This window comes from Bison bison, unplaced genomic scaffold (assembly GCF_000754665.1).
Source record: "Bison bison bison isolate TAMUID 2011002044 unplaced genomic scaffold, Bison_UMD1.0 scf7180017864465, whole genome shotgun sequence".
Classification (NCBI taxonomy): Eukaryota; Metazoa; Chordata; class Mammalia; order Artiodactyla; family Bovidae; genus Bison; species Bison bison.
The window spans coordinates 3,176,127-3,194,385 of NW_011495026.1; the positions used below are offsets into that span (position 1 = coordinate 3,176,127).

Below are 18,259 nucleotides of genomic sequence, written 5' to 3' on the forward strand. Positions count from 1 at the left end.
AGATAACAAAGGTTCGTCTAGTCAAGGCTGTGGTTTTTCCTGTGGTCATGTATGGATGTGAGAGTTGGACTTAAAGAAGGCTGAGCGCCAAAGAATTGATGCTTTTGAACTGTGGTGTTGGAGAAGACTCTTGAGAGTCCCTTGGACTGCAAGGAGATCAACCAGTCCATTCTGAAGGAGGTCAGCCCTGGGATTTCTTTGGAAGGAATGATGCTAAAGCTGAAACTCCAGTACTTTGGCCACGTCATGCGAAGAGTTGACTCATTGGAAAAGACTGTGATGCTGGAAGGGATTGGGGGCAGGAGGAGAAGGGGACGACAGAGGATGAGATGGCTGGATGGCATCACTGACTGGATGGACGTGAGTTTGAGTGAACTCCGGGAGTTGGTGATGGACAGGGAGGCCTGGCATGCTGTGATTCATGGGAATGCAAAGAGTCGAACACGACTGAGCAACTGAACTGCCCTGAAGTGATATTTGCTAATATACAGTATTTGTTTTTCTCTTTCTGACTTATTTCATTGTATATAATAGGTTCTTCGTTCATCTACTTCATTAGAATTGACTGAAATGTCTTCCTTTTTATGACTGAGTAGTATTCCATTGTATGTGTGTAGAAGCTTCTTTATCCATTCATCTGTTGATGGACATCTAGGTTGCTTCCACGTCCCAGCTATTGCAAATAGTGCTGCATTGAACACTAGGTTACCTGTGTCCTTTTCAATTATGGTTTTCCCAGGGTATATTCCCAGTAGTGGAACGGTTAGATCATATGATAGTTTTATTCCTTGTTTTTTTAAGGAATCTCCATACTCTTCTCCATAATGTCTGTATCAATTTACATTCCTACCAACCATGCAAAAGGAGTTCCCTTTCTATACACTCTCTCAAGCATTTATTATTTGTCAATTTTTTCATCATGGCCATTCTGATCAGTGTGAGGTGATATCCCATGTAGTTTTGATTTGGATTTCTCTGATAAAGTACAATATTGAGCTACTTTTCATATGTTTATTAGCCATCTGTATGTCTTCTTTGAAGAAATGTCTGTTAAGGTCTTCTGCCACTTTCCACTTTTTAATTGGGTTGTATGTTTTTCTGTTACTGAGTTGCATGAGCTGCTTGTATATTTTGGAAATTAATCCTCTGTCAGTTGTTTGATTTGCTATTCTCCCATTATGTGGGTGTCTTTTCACCTTGTTTATAGTCCTTTGTTGCAAAAGCTTTTAATTAGATCACACTTGTTTGTTTATATTTCTATTACTGGAGGAGGTGGGTCATAGAGGATCTTGCTGTGATTTATGTCATAGAGTTTTTTGCCTCTGTTTTCCTCTAAGAGTTTTATAGTTTCTGGTCTTACAGTGAGTGAGGGAAGTCACTCAGTTGTGTCCGACTGTTTGCGACCCCATGGACTGTAGCCTACCAGACTCCTCCGTCCATATTTTCCAGGCAAGAATATTGGAGTGGGTTGCCGTTTCCATCTCCTGAAGATCTTCCCAACTCAGGGATTGAACCCAGGTCTCCCATATTGTAGGCAGACGCTTTACCATCTGAGCCATTACATTTAGGTCTTTAATCCATTTTGAGTTTATTTTTATGTATGGTGTCAGAAAGTGTTCTAATTTCATTCTTTTAAATGTAGCTGTTCAGTATTGCAGCACCACTTATTGAAGAGACTGTCTTTTCTCCGTTGTATGTTCTTGCCTCCTTTGATGAAAGAAAGAGGACATAAACAGATGGAGAGTAATTTCTTGTTCCTGGATTGGAAGAATCAATGGTATCAAAAATCAATATACTATCAAAAGCAGTCTACAGATTCAGTGCAATCCTTATCAATTTACCAATGGCATTTTTTACAGAACTAGAACTAAAAATTTCACAATTTATATGGAAACATAAGAGACCCTGAATATCCAAAGCCATCTTGAGAAAAAAGAATGGAGCTGGAGGAATCATTCTTCCTGATTTCATGCTATAATACAAAACTGTAGTCATCAAGACAGTATGGTACTGACACAAAACAGAAATATAGACCAATGGAATAAGATAAAAAACCCAGAGATAAATCCATGCACCTACGGGCACCTTATCTTTGGCAAAGGAGGCAAGAATACAAAGCTAGGACATTTTAGAACAAATAGGAACCTAAGAATGCATTTCAGTAGCCATTAGAGCAATGACCATATCACAGGTTACATCATATAAACTTTGGTAAACTCCATTGTAAACTCGTGCAGATGAGAGTAAAAAAGAGAATAATACCTTCCTTTTATTATGAACGTAATTTTGTCTTCAAGGGTCTCTGTATCACTTTTGAGAATTACTTGTTGAAAGAATAATGACCTGATAAAATTCTTATTATAAAATACTAGATGAAAATAGTATAATACAATCAGCATACTGTATCAGTCCCAGTTTTTTTTTTTTTCCTTAAGAAAAAAATACAAAACTCTCCCCTCAGATCACATTTATAAACAAGAATACATCTAACATTTATCAAGTTGATTGTGTCCAGATGTTAGCAGTATTTATTATCACATGGTTTTAAAAAATCAGGTAATTTTTTCTTCTGCATTTTTCTGTATTTTCATAATTTTTTAGGATAAACATTACTTTTGCAATCAGAAAAAACCACTTGTGCTTTACCAAAGAAAGTTTTCTTGGCTTACACTTGTAGAATTTTTATGGCTTACACTACACTTTTTTGTGGAACAAGGAAAGTGGTTTAAATCTCTCTCTCTGGTTGAGGGGTTTTCATTTTGCTATTAAATCTGAATAAAAAGAAAATTTCAAACTAAAGAATTTTAATGTTTAGTTTTACTCTCTAATTATTAATACAACTTTATATCATCAAAAATATTGCAACCATACCATCTTGTATAAATTCTATTTTTATTTTGTGACTTTATATATAAGAAGTCATTGTGTAAAAGAATGTGATTCATTTATCCTGTGTGGTAGCCTACTAATAATGGGTTTGCTAATGTTTTTCTTTTATAGGAAAAAGCTCAGGCTGTAGAACTCTGGCAGACTGTTTCTCAGGAGTTGTACAAGCTACAGAAACTTTACCAAGAACATATGACTGAGGCCCAGATTCATGTTCTTGAAAGTCAAAAGCAAAAGGTAATTTTGGATTTCATGGTTTTCTTGTGTATCAACAAGTTGCATTCTGGAGAAATTCAGTTTTGGCGAAGAATGCCCAAGTCTCTAGTGTAAATTTATGTTGGCAATAAATAGATCTTTGATGGTTAGAAATCTTTTGAACACATTAAATGATTAAAATAGTGCCTAGTGTACATTGGGTTTTATAATGTTATTAGCCCTGAAAGCTGTCTTTAGGGCTAAAAAGTGGCCAAAAGATTTTATGTATAAATGAATCTCTAAAACTTTTATACTCTTGATTTTTTTACCTGATTAAAAAAAAGACCAAAACTGTTCATTAGTTTATGGACAGTGAAGAAGGCTACTCAAATATGACAACACTGTGTAAAACAAAAATGTTAACAACTTAAATGTGACCTTTTACTGAAATAGATGTTAAGTGCCTCTAACATAAATTCATCAGAATAGGATTTTAAAAGAGGAAGGAATCTTAATGGTTATTAAGGATTTCTTTATGTCCAAAGCAAGAATCATTTTATATTCTTTTAAAGTGGGCATATAACTTTTGTTTTATCTCTCTGTTAACACACACTCACTATCTCACAAGACCATCCATTCCATTGCAAAATCTACCTCCCTTATCTTTCCATTGATTCTTTTCTGCTAGGTATATTGAAGACTTTATGACACAGAGCAGGTATCTTTTTTATGCTTTGGTGAACTTAGAATATTCCTTTTTAAGTTCAGATCAGCTTCCAACATTTTATCCTTTGAACTTTCAATGTATGAAATAACCTTAGTATTCCTGCGATGTGAATTTTTTGCTAGTCCCCCTTCTGGGACATCTTCATCATTTTCATCAGAACTTCTTTCTTCACTCATGTTGAGTTCACTTTCACTAAGTTACCCTGCCGGTGTGTCTGTACTCTCCTGACTAGTGGCAGTGTCCATGTTCTCACATTCAGATATTTTCTCCTGTAACTTCATTTACAACATTATCCAGAGTTATCACTTTCTGTTTCTTTGCAGCAGTTTTGTCTTAATTGGCTAATTCCTTCTTTCAGTTATCAATTATTTAAAAAATGTCACATGAGTATATTATCACTGGAAGAAAAGGAGACAGCACAACTGCACACTTTGCTATCTGTGCATGAACTGAATAACAGAAGCTCTGAGACAAGACACAGACTTCGAAAGTAATTAGACACTGACCATGATGTTCTGTTATCACATAGTCAGTTGTAGACTGAAGAGTTAGCAGTAAAGTCTGTGTTTTATGTAATAATAATTACTATACTGAGTAATATATAATCAATGTTATATATAGTATTATACAGTTAATGTATTGGTGTCTGAAATTTGAATCATGTTATACAGGACTAATATAATTGAACTGTACTGTAGTAAGTGAAAATCATGCATTTCAAGACTACAGGACATGGACTGCCCATACTCTTTCAATGCATGAGATGCTGCATTGTTGTCTCATATTTCATTCTGTTTAGTTGTGCTGAATTATAAAGTCCTTTAAAATGTGTTTAAAGAGGAACAGTAATAAGCCAAGTATTGAAGCAACTGGTGGAATAAAGATTCTTCTGACCATATTCTCATATAGTGAAGAAAGAAATTCTTCTTATCAAGACTGTTATTGGTATATGTGTTGGTTAGGAAGGAGGTTGACTTTTCTCACCACAGTATCAGACCATACTTTCTCCAGAGAAATTCATAGTAATTTATACATACATATGTGTGCATGTGTGTCAAATTGCTTCAGTTGTGTCTGACTATTTGAGATGCTATGGACTGTAGCCTGCCAGGCTCCTCTGTTCATGGGATTCTCCAAGCAAGAATACTGGAGTGGGTTGCCATGCCCTCCTTCAGAGGACCTTCCAGATCCAGGGATTGAACCCACATCTCATGCCTCTCCTTCCTTGGCAGGCGAGTTCTTTACCACTAGCACCACCTGGGAAGCCCCATACATATATGTAATACTGCAGTTTATGTTATACATAATATAATACTTAACAAAGCTAGTGGAGGTGATGGAATTCCAGTTGAGCTATTTCAAATCCTGAAAGATGATGCTGTGAAAGTGCAGCATTCAGTGTGCCAGCAAATTTGGAAAACTCAGCAGTGGCCACAGGACTGGAAAAGGTCAGTGTTCATTCCAATCCCAAAGAAGGGCAATGCCAAAGAATGCTCAAACTACTGCACAATTGCACTCATCTCGCACGCTAGAAAAGTAATGCTCAAAATTCTCCAAGCCAGGCTTCAGCAGTACATCAACCATGAACTTCCAGATGTTCAAGCTGATTTTAGAAAAGGCAGAGGAACCAGAGATGAAATTGCCAACATCCACTGGATCATGGAAAAAGCAAGAGAGTTCCAGAAAAACATCTATTTCTGCTTTCTTGCCTATGCCAAAGCCTTTGACTGTGTGGATCACAATAAACTGTGGAAAATTCTGAAAGAGATGGGGAATACCAGACCACCTGACCTGCCTCTTGAGAAACCTATATGCAGGTCAGGAAACAACAGTTAGAACTGGACATGGAACAACAGACTGGTTCCAAATAGGAAAAGGGGTACGTCAAGGCTGTATATTGTCACCCTGCTTATTTAACTTACATGCAGAGTACATCATGAGAAACGCTGGGCTGGAAGAAGCACAAGCTGGAATCAAGATTGCCGGGAGAAATATCAGTAACCTCAGATACGCAGATGACACCACCCTTATGGCAGAAAGTGAAGAACTAAAGAGCCTTTTGATGAAAGTGAAAGTGGAGAGTGAAAAAGTTGGCTTAAAGCTCAACATGCAGAAAACAAAGATCATGGCATCTGGTCCCACCACTTCATGGGAAATAGATGGGGAAACAGTGGAAACAGTGTCAGACTTTATTTTTCTGGGCTCCCAAATCACTGCAGATGGTGACTGCAGCCATGAAATTAAAAGACACTTATGCCTTGGAAGGAAAGTTATGACCAACCTAGATAGCATATTCAAAAGCAGAGACATTTCTTTGCCAACAAAAGTTCGTCTAATCAAGGCTATGGTTTTTCCAGTGGTCATGTATGGATATGCAAGTTGGACTATAAAGAAAGCTGAGCACTGAAAAATTGATGCTTTTGAACTGTGGTGTTGGAGAAGACTCTTGAGAGTCCCTTGGACTGCAAGGAGATCAACCAGTCCATTCTAAAGGACATCAGTCCTGGGTGTTCATTGGAAGGACTGATGCTAAAGCTAAAACTCCAATACTCTGGCCACCTGATATGAAGAGTTGACTCACTGGAAAAGACTCTGATGCTGGGAGGGATTGCGGGCAGGAGGATAAGGGGATGATAGAGGATGAGATGACTGGATGGCATCACCAATGCTATGGACATGAGTTTCAGTGAACTCCGGGAGTTGGTGATGGACAGGGAGGCCTGGCATGCTGCGAGTCATGGGGTCATAAAGAGTTGGACACGACTGAGCTATTGAGCTGATCTGACTGAATACCTAACATAATATCTTACAGTCTTATTATTTGCAAATGATTTGTAATTACTGAGTGCTTTGTTGTAACTCAGGATTTGAATGTGTCTGTAGGGCTCCCTGGTGGCTCAGTGGTAACGAATCCTCCTGCCAATGCAAGAGACACAAGAGACATGGGTTCGATCCCTGGGTGGGAAGATCCCCTGGGTAAGGAAATGGCAACCCACTCAAGTATTCTTGCCTGGGAAATCCCATGGACAGAGTAGCTTGGTGGGCAACAATCCATGGGATCACAAAGGAGTCAGACACGACTTAGCATCTAAACAACAACAAATATTTAAAACTATGAAGTAATTCCAATTCTGATTCCTTTCCTGTGGATTTTTGATAAGGCAGCTATCACTGTGTCTGTCTTCAACTCGTACAGTTTTCAAATTCCAGTTCATGAGTATTTGTTTTATTATCATTACAAATGGGTATTTTTACCTAAAGAAGTCATAATAATACTTATGTTGCTTTTCAGTTTACAAAATGGTTTTTCCAAACATGCCCTGGTTTGAAAATAACACACATGTAGTCTGAGCTGTAATACTTTTACCTCTGAGATCTAGAAATCATTTCTAATATAAATATGTTTTTGAAGGCTGTTTCTTCATTTAGGTCAGTAAACTAAGCCATTAGATTTTGTTTTCCACCTGAATAAGATCATTTTTATGGTACAGCTTTGAAGTTAGGGTTTTTGGGGGGTTTTAGTTGTTACTGTTGCTGTTTGCATAGACCTTACAGATAATACTTTGTCTTTATTTGAAGCTCTAGCTATCAAGCTTTAAATCTGTCATCTGACATATTAACAGCTCCTCTCAACTTTATGTCACCTGCACATATGATGTTTAATTTGATCATAGTAGATAATTAAAAGGTTTAAAACTTGTGGAGCAGTCAAACCATGAGACTCATAAAAAGAGGAAAAGGCATAATAATAACTGTGCCATGGTTTGTATTATAGGTTTTAAATAGGTTTGAATGCGGTTTTTCAATATGGGACAAGGTGTCTCTATCATACCTGTCTCCTGATGGATTGATTTCTAGAAATAATTTTGATGTTGTTCAGTCACTTAGTCATATCCGCCGCTCAGTCATTACCCCATGGACAGCAGCACACCAGGCTTCCCTGTCCTTCACCATTTCCCCATGCTTGCTCAAAATCAAGCTGTCCATTGAGTCAGTGATATCATCCAGCCATTTCAACTTCTGTCATCCGCTTCTCCTCCTACCTTCAGTCTTTCCCATCATCAGGGTCTTTTCTAATGAGTCAGGTCTTTGCATCAGGTGGCCAAAGTATTGGAGCTTCAGCATCAGTCCTTCTAATGAATATTCAGAACTGATTTCGTTTAGGATTGACTGGTTTGATCTCCTTGCTGTCCAGGGAACTCTCAAGAGTCTTCTCCAACACCACAGTTCAAAAGCATTAATTTTTTGGCGTTCAGCCTTCTTTGTGGTCCAACTCTCACATCCATACATGACTACTGGAAAAACCATAGCTTTGACTAGACGGACCTTTGTTGGCAAAGTGATGTCTCTGCTTTTTAATATGCTGTCTAGGTTTGTCGTAGCTTTTCTTCCAAGGAAAAAGCATCTTTTAATTTCGTGGCTGCAGTCACCATCTGCAGTGATTTTGGAGCCCCCAAAAATAAAGCCTCTCCCTGTTTCCATTGTTTCCCCATCTCTTTGCCATGAAGTGATGGGACTAGATGCCATGATCTTCATTTTTTGAATGTTGAGTTTTCAGGCAGCTTTTTCACTCTCTTTCACCTTTATCAAGAGGCTCTTTAGTTGCTCTTCACTTTCTACCATAAGAGTAGTGTTATCTGCATATCTGAGGTTATTGATATTTCTCCCAGCAATCTTGATTCCAGCTTCTGCTTCATCCAACCTGACATTTCACATGATGTACTCTGCATAAGTTAAATAAGCAGAGTACTCCTTTCCCAATTTTGACCCAGTCTGTTGTTCCGTGTCCTGTTCTGTTTCTTGACCTGCATACTAGTTTTGCAGGAGGCAGGTAAGGTAGTCTGGTATTTCCATCTCTTTAAAGAATGTTCCACAGTTTGTTGTGATCCATACAGTCAAAGTCTTTAGTGTAGTCAATGAAGCAGAAGTAGAGTTTTTCTGGAATTCGCTTGCTTTTTCTGTGATCCAGTGGATATTGCCAATTTGATCTCTGGTTCCTCTGCCTTTTCTAAATCTAGCTTGAACATCTGGAAGGTCTTGGTTCACATAATGCTGAAGCCTGGCTTGGAGAATTTTGAACATTACTTTGCTAGTATGTGAAATGAGTGCAATTGTGCGGTAGTTTGAACTTCTTTGGCATTGCTGTTCTTTGGGTTTGGATGGAAAACTGACCTTTTCCAGTCCTGTGGCCACTGCTGAGTTTTCCAAACATGTTGCCATATTGAGTGCAGCACTTTGACAGCATCATCTTTTAGGATTTGCCATAGCTCAGCTGCCATTCCATCACTTCCACGAGGTTTGTTTATAGTGATGCTTCCTAATGCCCACTTGACTTTGCACACAGAGATGTCTGGCTCTGGGTGACTGATCACAGCATCGTGGTTATCTGGTTCATTAAGATCTCTTTTGTAATGTTCTTCTGTGTATTCTTACCACCTCTTAATATCCTCTGCTTCTGTTAGGTCCATCCCATTTCTGTCCTTTACTGTGCCATCTTTGTATGAAATGTTCCCTTGGTATCTCTAATTTTCTTGAAGAGATCTTTAGTCTTTCCCATTCTGTTCTCTTCCTCTATTTCCATTGTTCTCTTAGGAATTCTTTATCTCTCCTTTCTGTTTTTAGAACTCTGCATTCAAGTGGATATATCTTTCCTTTTCTCCTTTGCCTTTTTGCTTTTCTTCTTTTCTGTTATTTGTAAGGCCTCTTTAGACAGCCATTTTGCCTTTTGCATTTCTTTTTCTTAGAGATAGTTTTTATTACCACCTCCTGTACAATGAATGTCACAAACCTCCATCTATATTTCTTCAGGCACTCTATCAGATCTAATCCCTTGAGTCTGTTTGTAGTCTATTTGTATTTCCACTGTACAATCATAAAGGATTTGATTTAGATCATACCTGAATGGCCTCATGGTTTTCCCTTTCTTCAGTTTAGGTCTGAATTTTGCAATAAGGAGTTCATGATCTGAGCCACAGTCAGCTCCAGGTCTTATTTTTGCTAACTTCTCCATCTTCGACCACAAAGAATGTAATCAGTCTGATTTCAATATTGACCATGTGGTGATGTCCATTTGTAGAGTTATCTCTTGTGTTGTTGAAAGAGGGTGTTTGCTATGACCAGTGTATTTTCTTGGCAAAACTCTGTTAGCTTTTGCCCTGCTTCATTTTGTACTTACTCCACAGCCAAACTTGCTTGTTACTCCCAGTATCTCATGACTTCCTACTTTTGCATTCCAGTCCCCTGTGATGAGAAGGACATCTTTTTTTGGTGTTAGTTCTAGAAGGTCTTGTAGTTCTTCATAGAACGATTCAACTTCAGCTCTTTGGCATTAGTGATTGAGGCATAGACTTGGATTACTGTGATATTGAATGGTTTGCCTTGGAAACGAATAGAGATCATTCTATTTTGAGATTGTACCTAGGTACTTCATTTTGGGCTCTTCTTTTGACTATGAGGGCTACTCTATTTCTTCTAAGGGATTCTTGCCTATGGTAGTAGATACAATGGTCATCTGAATTAAATTCGCCCATTCCGATCCATTTTAGTTCACTGTTTGCTAAAATGTTGGTGTTCGCTCTGCCATCTCCTGTTTGACCACTTCCAATTTACCTTGATTCATGGACCTAACATTCCAGGTTCCTATGGAATGTTGTTTTTTACAGCATTAGACTTTAATTTCACCACTAGACACATCCACAACTGGGCATTGTTTCTGCTTTGACTCCGCCTCTTCATTCCTTCTGGAGCTATTTCTCCGGTCTTCTTCAGCAGCCTATTGGTTCATCTTTCATTGGTTCATGAAAGAGTTCATCTTTCAGTGTCATATCTTTCTGCCTTTTCATACCGTTCATGGGTTTCTCAAGGCAAGAATGCTGAAGTGGTATGCCATTCCCTTCTCCAGTGTACCACTTTTTGTCAGAACTGTCCACCGTGATCCATCCATCTTGGGTGACCTACATGGCCTGGCTCATAGTTTCATTAAGTTAGACAAGACTGTGATCCACGTGATCAGTTTGGTTAGTTTTCTGTGATTGTGGTTTTAATTCTGTCTGCCCTCTGATGGATGAGGATAAGAGACTTGAAATAATGATTTCACATAAAATAATGAGCCACGTTAGTTTCCATATTGTCAACTTATTTAATTTTGTAGTCATTAAACATTTGTTTCTTTTTATTTCTTTGACTATTGATCTCATAGTACTTGTTGGAAGAAATACAAGTGATGTCATCTAGATTTAGGCATAATAATTTTAGACTTGATTTTAGTCTAATTTTAAATATGGGTTTTAAACACAATGTTATTTATGTACCCTTTCTTCCTGCTATAGGATCAGCTGACAAGTTTTCAGCAGCTGACCAAGCATCTTCATGTTACTAATGAGAACGTAGAATTGGTAAGTGAAAATATCCATTTAGTGCACTTATTATATAAATTAGAAATTGTCACTGTAAGTAGTTGTATTTTTGCTAAGGTAAATCAACAAGATAAAAAACTTGAAATTAAAATAGGTAGGCAGTACTCTTTTCTTTTTATCTGTCTTTTCTTTTGCATTCAGTAGCATGACATGGGAGTTTACAGTAGGTCCTAGAGATATAAAACTAACATCTATCTGAAATATATTCTAATCTGAAAATGCTCTTAGGGTTTTTGGTAAGATCTGCTGAGAATAATCTAGACTGTGAGTGCCTCAAAAGTAGGGTTCATTCTTTATTCTTAGTATTTCTTCTAGAATATGGTATTTCAGTTCAGTTCAGTCACTCAGTCGTGTCTGACTCTTTGCGACCCCATGAATCACAGCACGCCAGGCCTCCCTGTCCATCACCAACTCCCGGAGTTCACTCAGACTCACGTCCATCGAGTCAGTGATGCCATCCAGCCATCTCATCCTCTGTTGTCCCCTTCTCCTCCTGCCCCTAATCCCTCCCAGCATCAGAGTCTTTTCCAATGAGTCAACTAAGGTATCAACTAGGAATGGTGGAATTGCTAGACAAATGAGTAGCCCAAATGCTTAAAACCAGTAGGACACTGAGAACCACTTGTTAGTTGATTGACCACCCATCACCTGAATTGCTACACCTAAATTTCCCTGTAATTTTTCCCAAAAGAAATAGAATTAGCCTTCCCAGTTGTGCTCTTTAACCCCTACACACACACTTTTCTTTGTTGTTGTTGTTTTTTGTTTTCCTTCTTGGAATTTTATTTTACCTGATTGTTGAGTAATAGGATTATGACATCTCAGGTAATTCCTCTCTTTCCTTTCTTCATTTTGCTTAGTTACCCTGCTAATCCTTGTTAGTTCCTAATGCAAATGTCTTTGCTTAAGAGTGGAGTTGTGCCATTAAAAGTAAATTTATCCAATCAATTTTATTCTACTTTAAAAAATTTCTCCTTTAACCATGTAAAAAATAACTAAATTTCTCCCTATTTATGTTAATATTGGAAGTTTCTAATCACTTATTTTTAATAATGTGCTTCTTAGAGTTTTAAAATAGTACTAAAGGGCTCCAAAATAAAATGATGACTGGCTTCCTTAATTAAGAAGTCTTGTTTCTACATGACATGAATAATTTAACCTAACGTCGCAATTGCTTATTCTTTCTTTCAGTATTTCCTAAAAGTGTGCTATTAACATAATCCTCTGGAATTTTATACCACAGTGCCCATATTTTATTTTATTCAACCCTAAATTATTCTGATGAAAGTCATAGAAAGCTATGTAAATATTTACAGGACACACTTAAAAAATTTCTAGTGAATGAGTGAAAGTCACTCAGTCACGTCTGACTTCGCAACCCCATGAAATTCTCCAGGTCAGAATACTGGAGTGGGTAACCATTCCCTTCTCCTGGGGATCTTCCCAACCCAGGGATCGAACCCAGGTCTCCCGCATTTCAGGCAGATTCTTTACCATCTGAGCCACCAGGGAAGCCCACCTCCCCAAAAAAAGAAAAAAATTGTAAGGTGTTCATAATAACAGACCAAAACTAAGAATAATAAACTATGGATATAATAATAGAGATACAGAAATGAAAGTTGGATGAAGCACTTATGTTATAAGGAGCAAAGAAAAGACTATCCTGTGGTTAAGGAAAAATACTAAGAGAAATTTTTTAAGAGTTTGTCTTAATACATCATACATTAAGGTATAAAGAAGACTGTACGAAATGTAAATGTTAAGTGATTGTAAAGATTTTGTAAATCTCAAGAGCATTCAGAGCATGGTCATAGAAGCAAATTTGAGTCAAAATCAAATAATTTCCATTAAAAATTTTTCGGATTATATGAATAAACTCTTAAACAAATAGATTCCTATATATGTACAGAAAGTCGATGAGTATATAATAAATAAAATCTTTTACAACCAGTGTACTTTAGTAATAGGCAGAATGTAAAATGCCCTGAACTAAATGATACCTAAAAATATGTTTATATTTATTTATTATTACTATAGATACAATAAGAGTTTATGTTTCCTACAGATTGTCTTTACTGAAAGCATATTTTTCTTGAGATTTATTCATCTCTATAAAGTAACCCAAAAATATTTGTCAATTCATACTAAGTTCCTTCCACTGTCATGGGTTCTCTAGTTGAAGAGAAATGTGCATTTGTTCACAGAGCCCCTATCTAACTGGTAGAATAGGAATGACATTGGAAATAATTGGTGATTGAAAAGGAGACTTTCAGGGTCCTTTATGCATCTCCAAATTCTATATTATTAATATATTACACAGTTTTCTTTGTGATCACAAATATGTAACATCATAAAGCCATATTCAGATGCAATTGTTGAGCTCTTACTAGGCTTGCTATCAGGTTATGTGTGATTGTTCGCTACGCTAGCTTCTTAAAATTCACAATTCTAATGTATACTTCCACTAATTACTCTACATAATCTACCTTTAAAGTGCTCACATAAACACAAGCGCTAGTTATGCCAGTTCAAAGACTATATGTTATAGTAAAGCATTAATGGTACATTACAGACGTTATAAAGGAATTCAGAAACATGAATCAGTTTGGGCTGAGTCATTGAGATAGCCTCACAGGAGAATTTGAATCGATATTAAAGATCATCTAGTCCCTCAAATGATATAGGCATCCTTCTATTAAATGCTTTTCAGCTTAGATGATCCTCTAGTCACTGCTTTTAATATCCCTTCCTTGTAAGAAATCTTATCATTTCCCCCAAAGAGCCTGTTCCTTTGAATGCTAATTATTAGAAAGCTAAAATCCTTTTACCAGATTCCCTCCCACCGATGTATGATTTTATCTTTTGGAACAACATAGAACAAAATCATTTCCTTTTCAAGTCAGCCTTTCAGTTATATAATCATATGTCTTGCATAGCTTATACCCTATGTCACATCCACTTTTCTGTCTTAACTTTTTAATTTACCTACCTCTCATTATTCTATCCTTTCTCTGTATGCCTTGATGGTCTCTTAAATTGTAGCCTGTGATTTATATATTAAACTCTGTACTGGAGTTGTCTACTTCCCAAGGTAAAGATATAGTCCTCAGGCTCTCTTTCATGTCTTAATTAGGAATTCATTCATTCCTCAAAGGTGCAAGTACTTTGAATGTACTGAATCATGTGCAGGATGTTGGCAGTTCTGAGTGGAACTGGTCTTCAAAAATAAGCTCATGTTGTAGCAAGGAATATTAAACTTTAAATACAGTACTTAAATGTGCTGCAGTGTGCATTATGAAAGTATATATAAAGTTTTATCAAAATGCAAAAAGGAAACAGTTTTGTCTTAAGAGTGAGTGGACCACATGGGGTATGCAGTGCTGAGTGCTGGCAGAATGAGGACATCCCAAGTAGAGGGATATTACAAAAGTGTATTTAAAATATGAAGTTCATGAAATTGGATAGAGTATGGAAAAAGCTCAGTGAAAACTGCTTCAGGGACTTTAGTTGGAGAGAGGTGTGAATGATCTGTTAAAATGGGAAGAGACTATCGGTTAGAAGGTAATAATAATTTATATGATGTTGCCTTTAAGGCGTATAGCAAATGGTAATGATAAGGAATTTGTATCATCATGGTAAAACCAGCACTTATGGAAGATAATTCCCTTGGAAAAAGAGTTTTTGTACACTTGGAAAGCTGTTTCATATCTTACTTTAGCATTAGCAGACCTTGAGGAAAGCGTCCCAAAGTATATAGTTTATTTGGGCAGTAATACCAGGAAAAACCAGTAGGGGAGAGGAGAAATAAGACTAGGAAGGGAGAACAAGGCAGCCAGTAAAGGATTTTTATCACTTAAGCAAATTAACCCTGTGGGTAACTGAAACTTAATCCCGCAATGAACTCTGGAAGCCAGTTTATAAACAGGCTTAGAGTTATTCTACCATAGAGCAAGGGAATTTGGGATTTTTACCTACCAGTTTCCTTCATTCATTGTTTTTGGGCTCTTAGAGAACAGGCTGGGGACATGAATTCTACACCACCTGTAGCCGTCTACATAGAAAAAGACTACACAGAAAGACTTTGCTCTTTAGGTGAGCAAAGGAGGCTTAGAAGGCCAGAAAAAATCAGAAGATGCAGAAATGTAAATACAAGTGGTGTGAAACAAAGCAGGTGTCTGCTGAAATAGGGAAGGCAAGGAAAGAGGGCTAGGGCTATATTTTATCACTAAAAAAATCTAATCATCATCATCAGTTCATTTTTTTCACTTACATACCCTGTAGTTAGTCTGACATAGAGTTTTAAATGTTCTAACACTAAATGTTTCTATTTTTTTTTTCTTGTGGCAGACTAATCAGCATTTTCTGACAACAGTAACTGAACAAAGTGCGGAAATCGAGCAACTCCGAAAACAACTTAGGTATTGTCAAAAATAATTTTTGTTATAATAATTACTTTTCTTCAGTGGAAGTGATGATGTCATAGTTCTTGCCGTGAGTGGTTTTTTTCCCCTCCCTTTTAAACTTCTGTCAGTTACTTCTCCTGTGCCTGGCCTTTTGAGTCTGAAGAGACTGAAATCAAGACTGTCAGTCAGGAGGCAACGATAATACATATATGTGAAAGGATGTCCCATGATGGCAAATTCAGTGTCTATAGAAAAAAATCAGTCCTCTTAAAAATTTGTTTCTACACATATTTTTCTTTGAATTCCCTCATAAGCAGACCCGAAGAGTTTCAAAGCATGTACGTTATTTAGAGGTAATACCAGTGAACAGCAGTAGCAAAGTAGGGAAGTGAGACCGGGGAGGGGAGGAGAAGGCAGATAGTAAAGGGTTTTTAAAAATCACTCAGCTTAATACCGTACATATATTATGACCCAGTGGTTCAATAGTCGTTGCATTAATAGACTTCAGAGGATAAACTCCAAATGACCAAAAATAAACCTTTTTTCACTTCTCATTCCCCTTAGTCATAATACTTAAAATTCAGAAGTATAGTCATATAAGGTTCTGTACTATGATGCTGTCATATAGAAATATCTTTAAATTGTATATTTATATTTTACAAAAAATACATTGTTACTCTTTGTTAAATGAACCTTGCTATTTATTTTGTTTTTCCTACCATCATGTATTTTGCCCTGCAAATACATTAATTGGGTTTTTTAAAGACCTACTTTACAAAGTTTTATATACCATTCTTTATATTTTTATTTTATTAACTTCATGAACTTTTAAAATTTAATTTAGTAAATTTACTTTCTTTCTCCCTAGACAGTTTTACTGCTGGGCTTTTATTTAATTCTTATTTCTTTCAGTGTTAATGATTTTGCAATTTAAAATAGTAATGATTTTTTTAATTGCAAGATCATCTTCCTCTTTTTTTTGCAAAATGAAAGTTTTTTAAATTATAAAAGTAATGTAAGTCCATTATAAAAGCACTTTGGATGGTATGAAGACATCACATTGCAATAAAATTCTGACAGGAAGTTAATACAGACTCCATAGGTTAAGAGCACAGTCCCCAGTGTGACTGCACTCAACTCAGACACCAACCACAAGTTCAAGGGTCCCCAGGCCACTCAGACCTCTCTGATCATTGAATGCAAATATGTTGGTGTTCCCCCTAAACCCCCAGGGTTGATAGTTCTCAAAAATGGCTCAGAGAACTTAGGAAAGCACCATACTGGTGATTAAAATTTTATTACAAAGGACGTAAATCACAACCAGCCAAAAGAAGAGACTTTTCGGTGAGATCTAGAAAGATCCCAAAAGCAGAGCTTCGTGTCCTTTCCCAATAGAATCAGTGTGTTTCGCCCTCCTGGGACATCAGTGTGTTTACCAACCAGGAGTCTCACCTGAGCCTCAGTGTCCTAAGTTTTTACTGAGGTTTTATTATGTGCATATGCTTTATATTGGGCTTTCCTGATGGCTCAGCAGGTGAAGAATCTGCCTGCAATCCAGGAGACACAGTTTGATCCCTGGGTCAGGAAGATCCCCTGGAGGAGGGCATGGCAACCCACTCCAGCATTCTTTCCTGGAGAATCACGTGGACACAGGAGCCTGATGGGCTACAGTGCGAAGGGTCACAAAGAATTGGACAGAACTGAGTGGCTAAGCATGCTTTATATTAAATGTAGACAAGTTTACATTACAATTAAGTGAAATTTATGATGACTGCATCAAAGAGCAAAATCCTATGTGAATCAGTTTCTGAATTTTAAGTGTTATGACTAATTGAATGAATCATTGATCACTTGATTGAACTTAATCTCCAGATCTCCTTCCCTCCCTGAGGGTCAGGAGGTCGGGCCTACATTACATGGCTCAGAGATCCAACTGTAGTTACATGGTTGGTCTTTCTAGTAGACCTCCTCCCATACTAAAACTCTATAGGGGCCTACCATGATCAGTTCATTAGCATAAACTCAAGGGTAGTCTCAAGTAAAGACATTGCCTTTACTTGGGAAGTTAAGGATTTATATGCCCCATCCTAGAAGCTTAGACAAAGACCAGACAAAGTTATTATGCAACTCAAGTGGAAAATAAAAATCTCATAATTCCATTATTTAGAGGTAACTATTATTATGCGAAGAGTTGACTCATTAGAAAAGACTCTGATGCTGGGAGGGATTGGGGGCGGGAGGAGAAGGGGACGACAGAGGATGAGATGGCTAGATGGCATCACTGACTCAATGGACGTGAGTCTGAGTGAACTCCGGGAGTTGGTGATGGACAGGGAGGGCTGGCGTGCTGAGATTCATGGGGTCGCAAAGAGTCTGACACGACTGAGTGACTGATCTGATCTGATCTGATTGTTAACTTCTTATGTGTATAACTTAGGTTTATGTATTTAAACATTTTTGTAAAAAAAAAAAGGGGAGTGGTCAGATCAGATCAGATCAGTCGCTCATTCGTGTCCGACTCTTTGCGACCCCATGAATCGCAACATGCCAGGCCTCCCTGTCCATCACCAACTCCCGGAGTTCACTCAGACTCACGTCCATTGAGTCAGTGATGCCATCCAGCCATCTCATCC

At 37.4% G+C, this 18,259-nt stretch overlaps 1 protein-coding gene across 3 annotated transcripts in view; it reads left to right on the forward strand.

Moving 5' to 3' along the window:
• SCLT1 (sodium channel and clathrin linker 1) overlaps positions 1 to 18,259 on the forward strand; it is a 230,296-nt gene that overhangs the window by 83,666 nt on the left and 128,371 nt on the right. For all 3 annotated transcript variants that reach the window (XM_010860232.1, XM_010860233.1, XM_010860234.1), the window contains 3 exons: positions 3,001 to 3,123; positions 11,137 to 11,202; positions 15,571 to 15,641. In XM_010860232.1, coding sequence (XP_010858534.1) covers positions 3,001 to 3,123; positions 11,137 to 11,202; positions 15,571 to 15,641 — 260 coding nt within the window. The remainder of the gene's footprint in view (positions 1 to 3,000; positions 3,124 to 11,136; positions 11,203 to 15,570; positions 15,642 to 18,259) is intronic.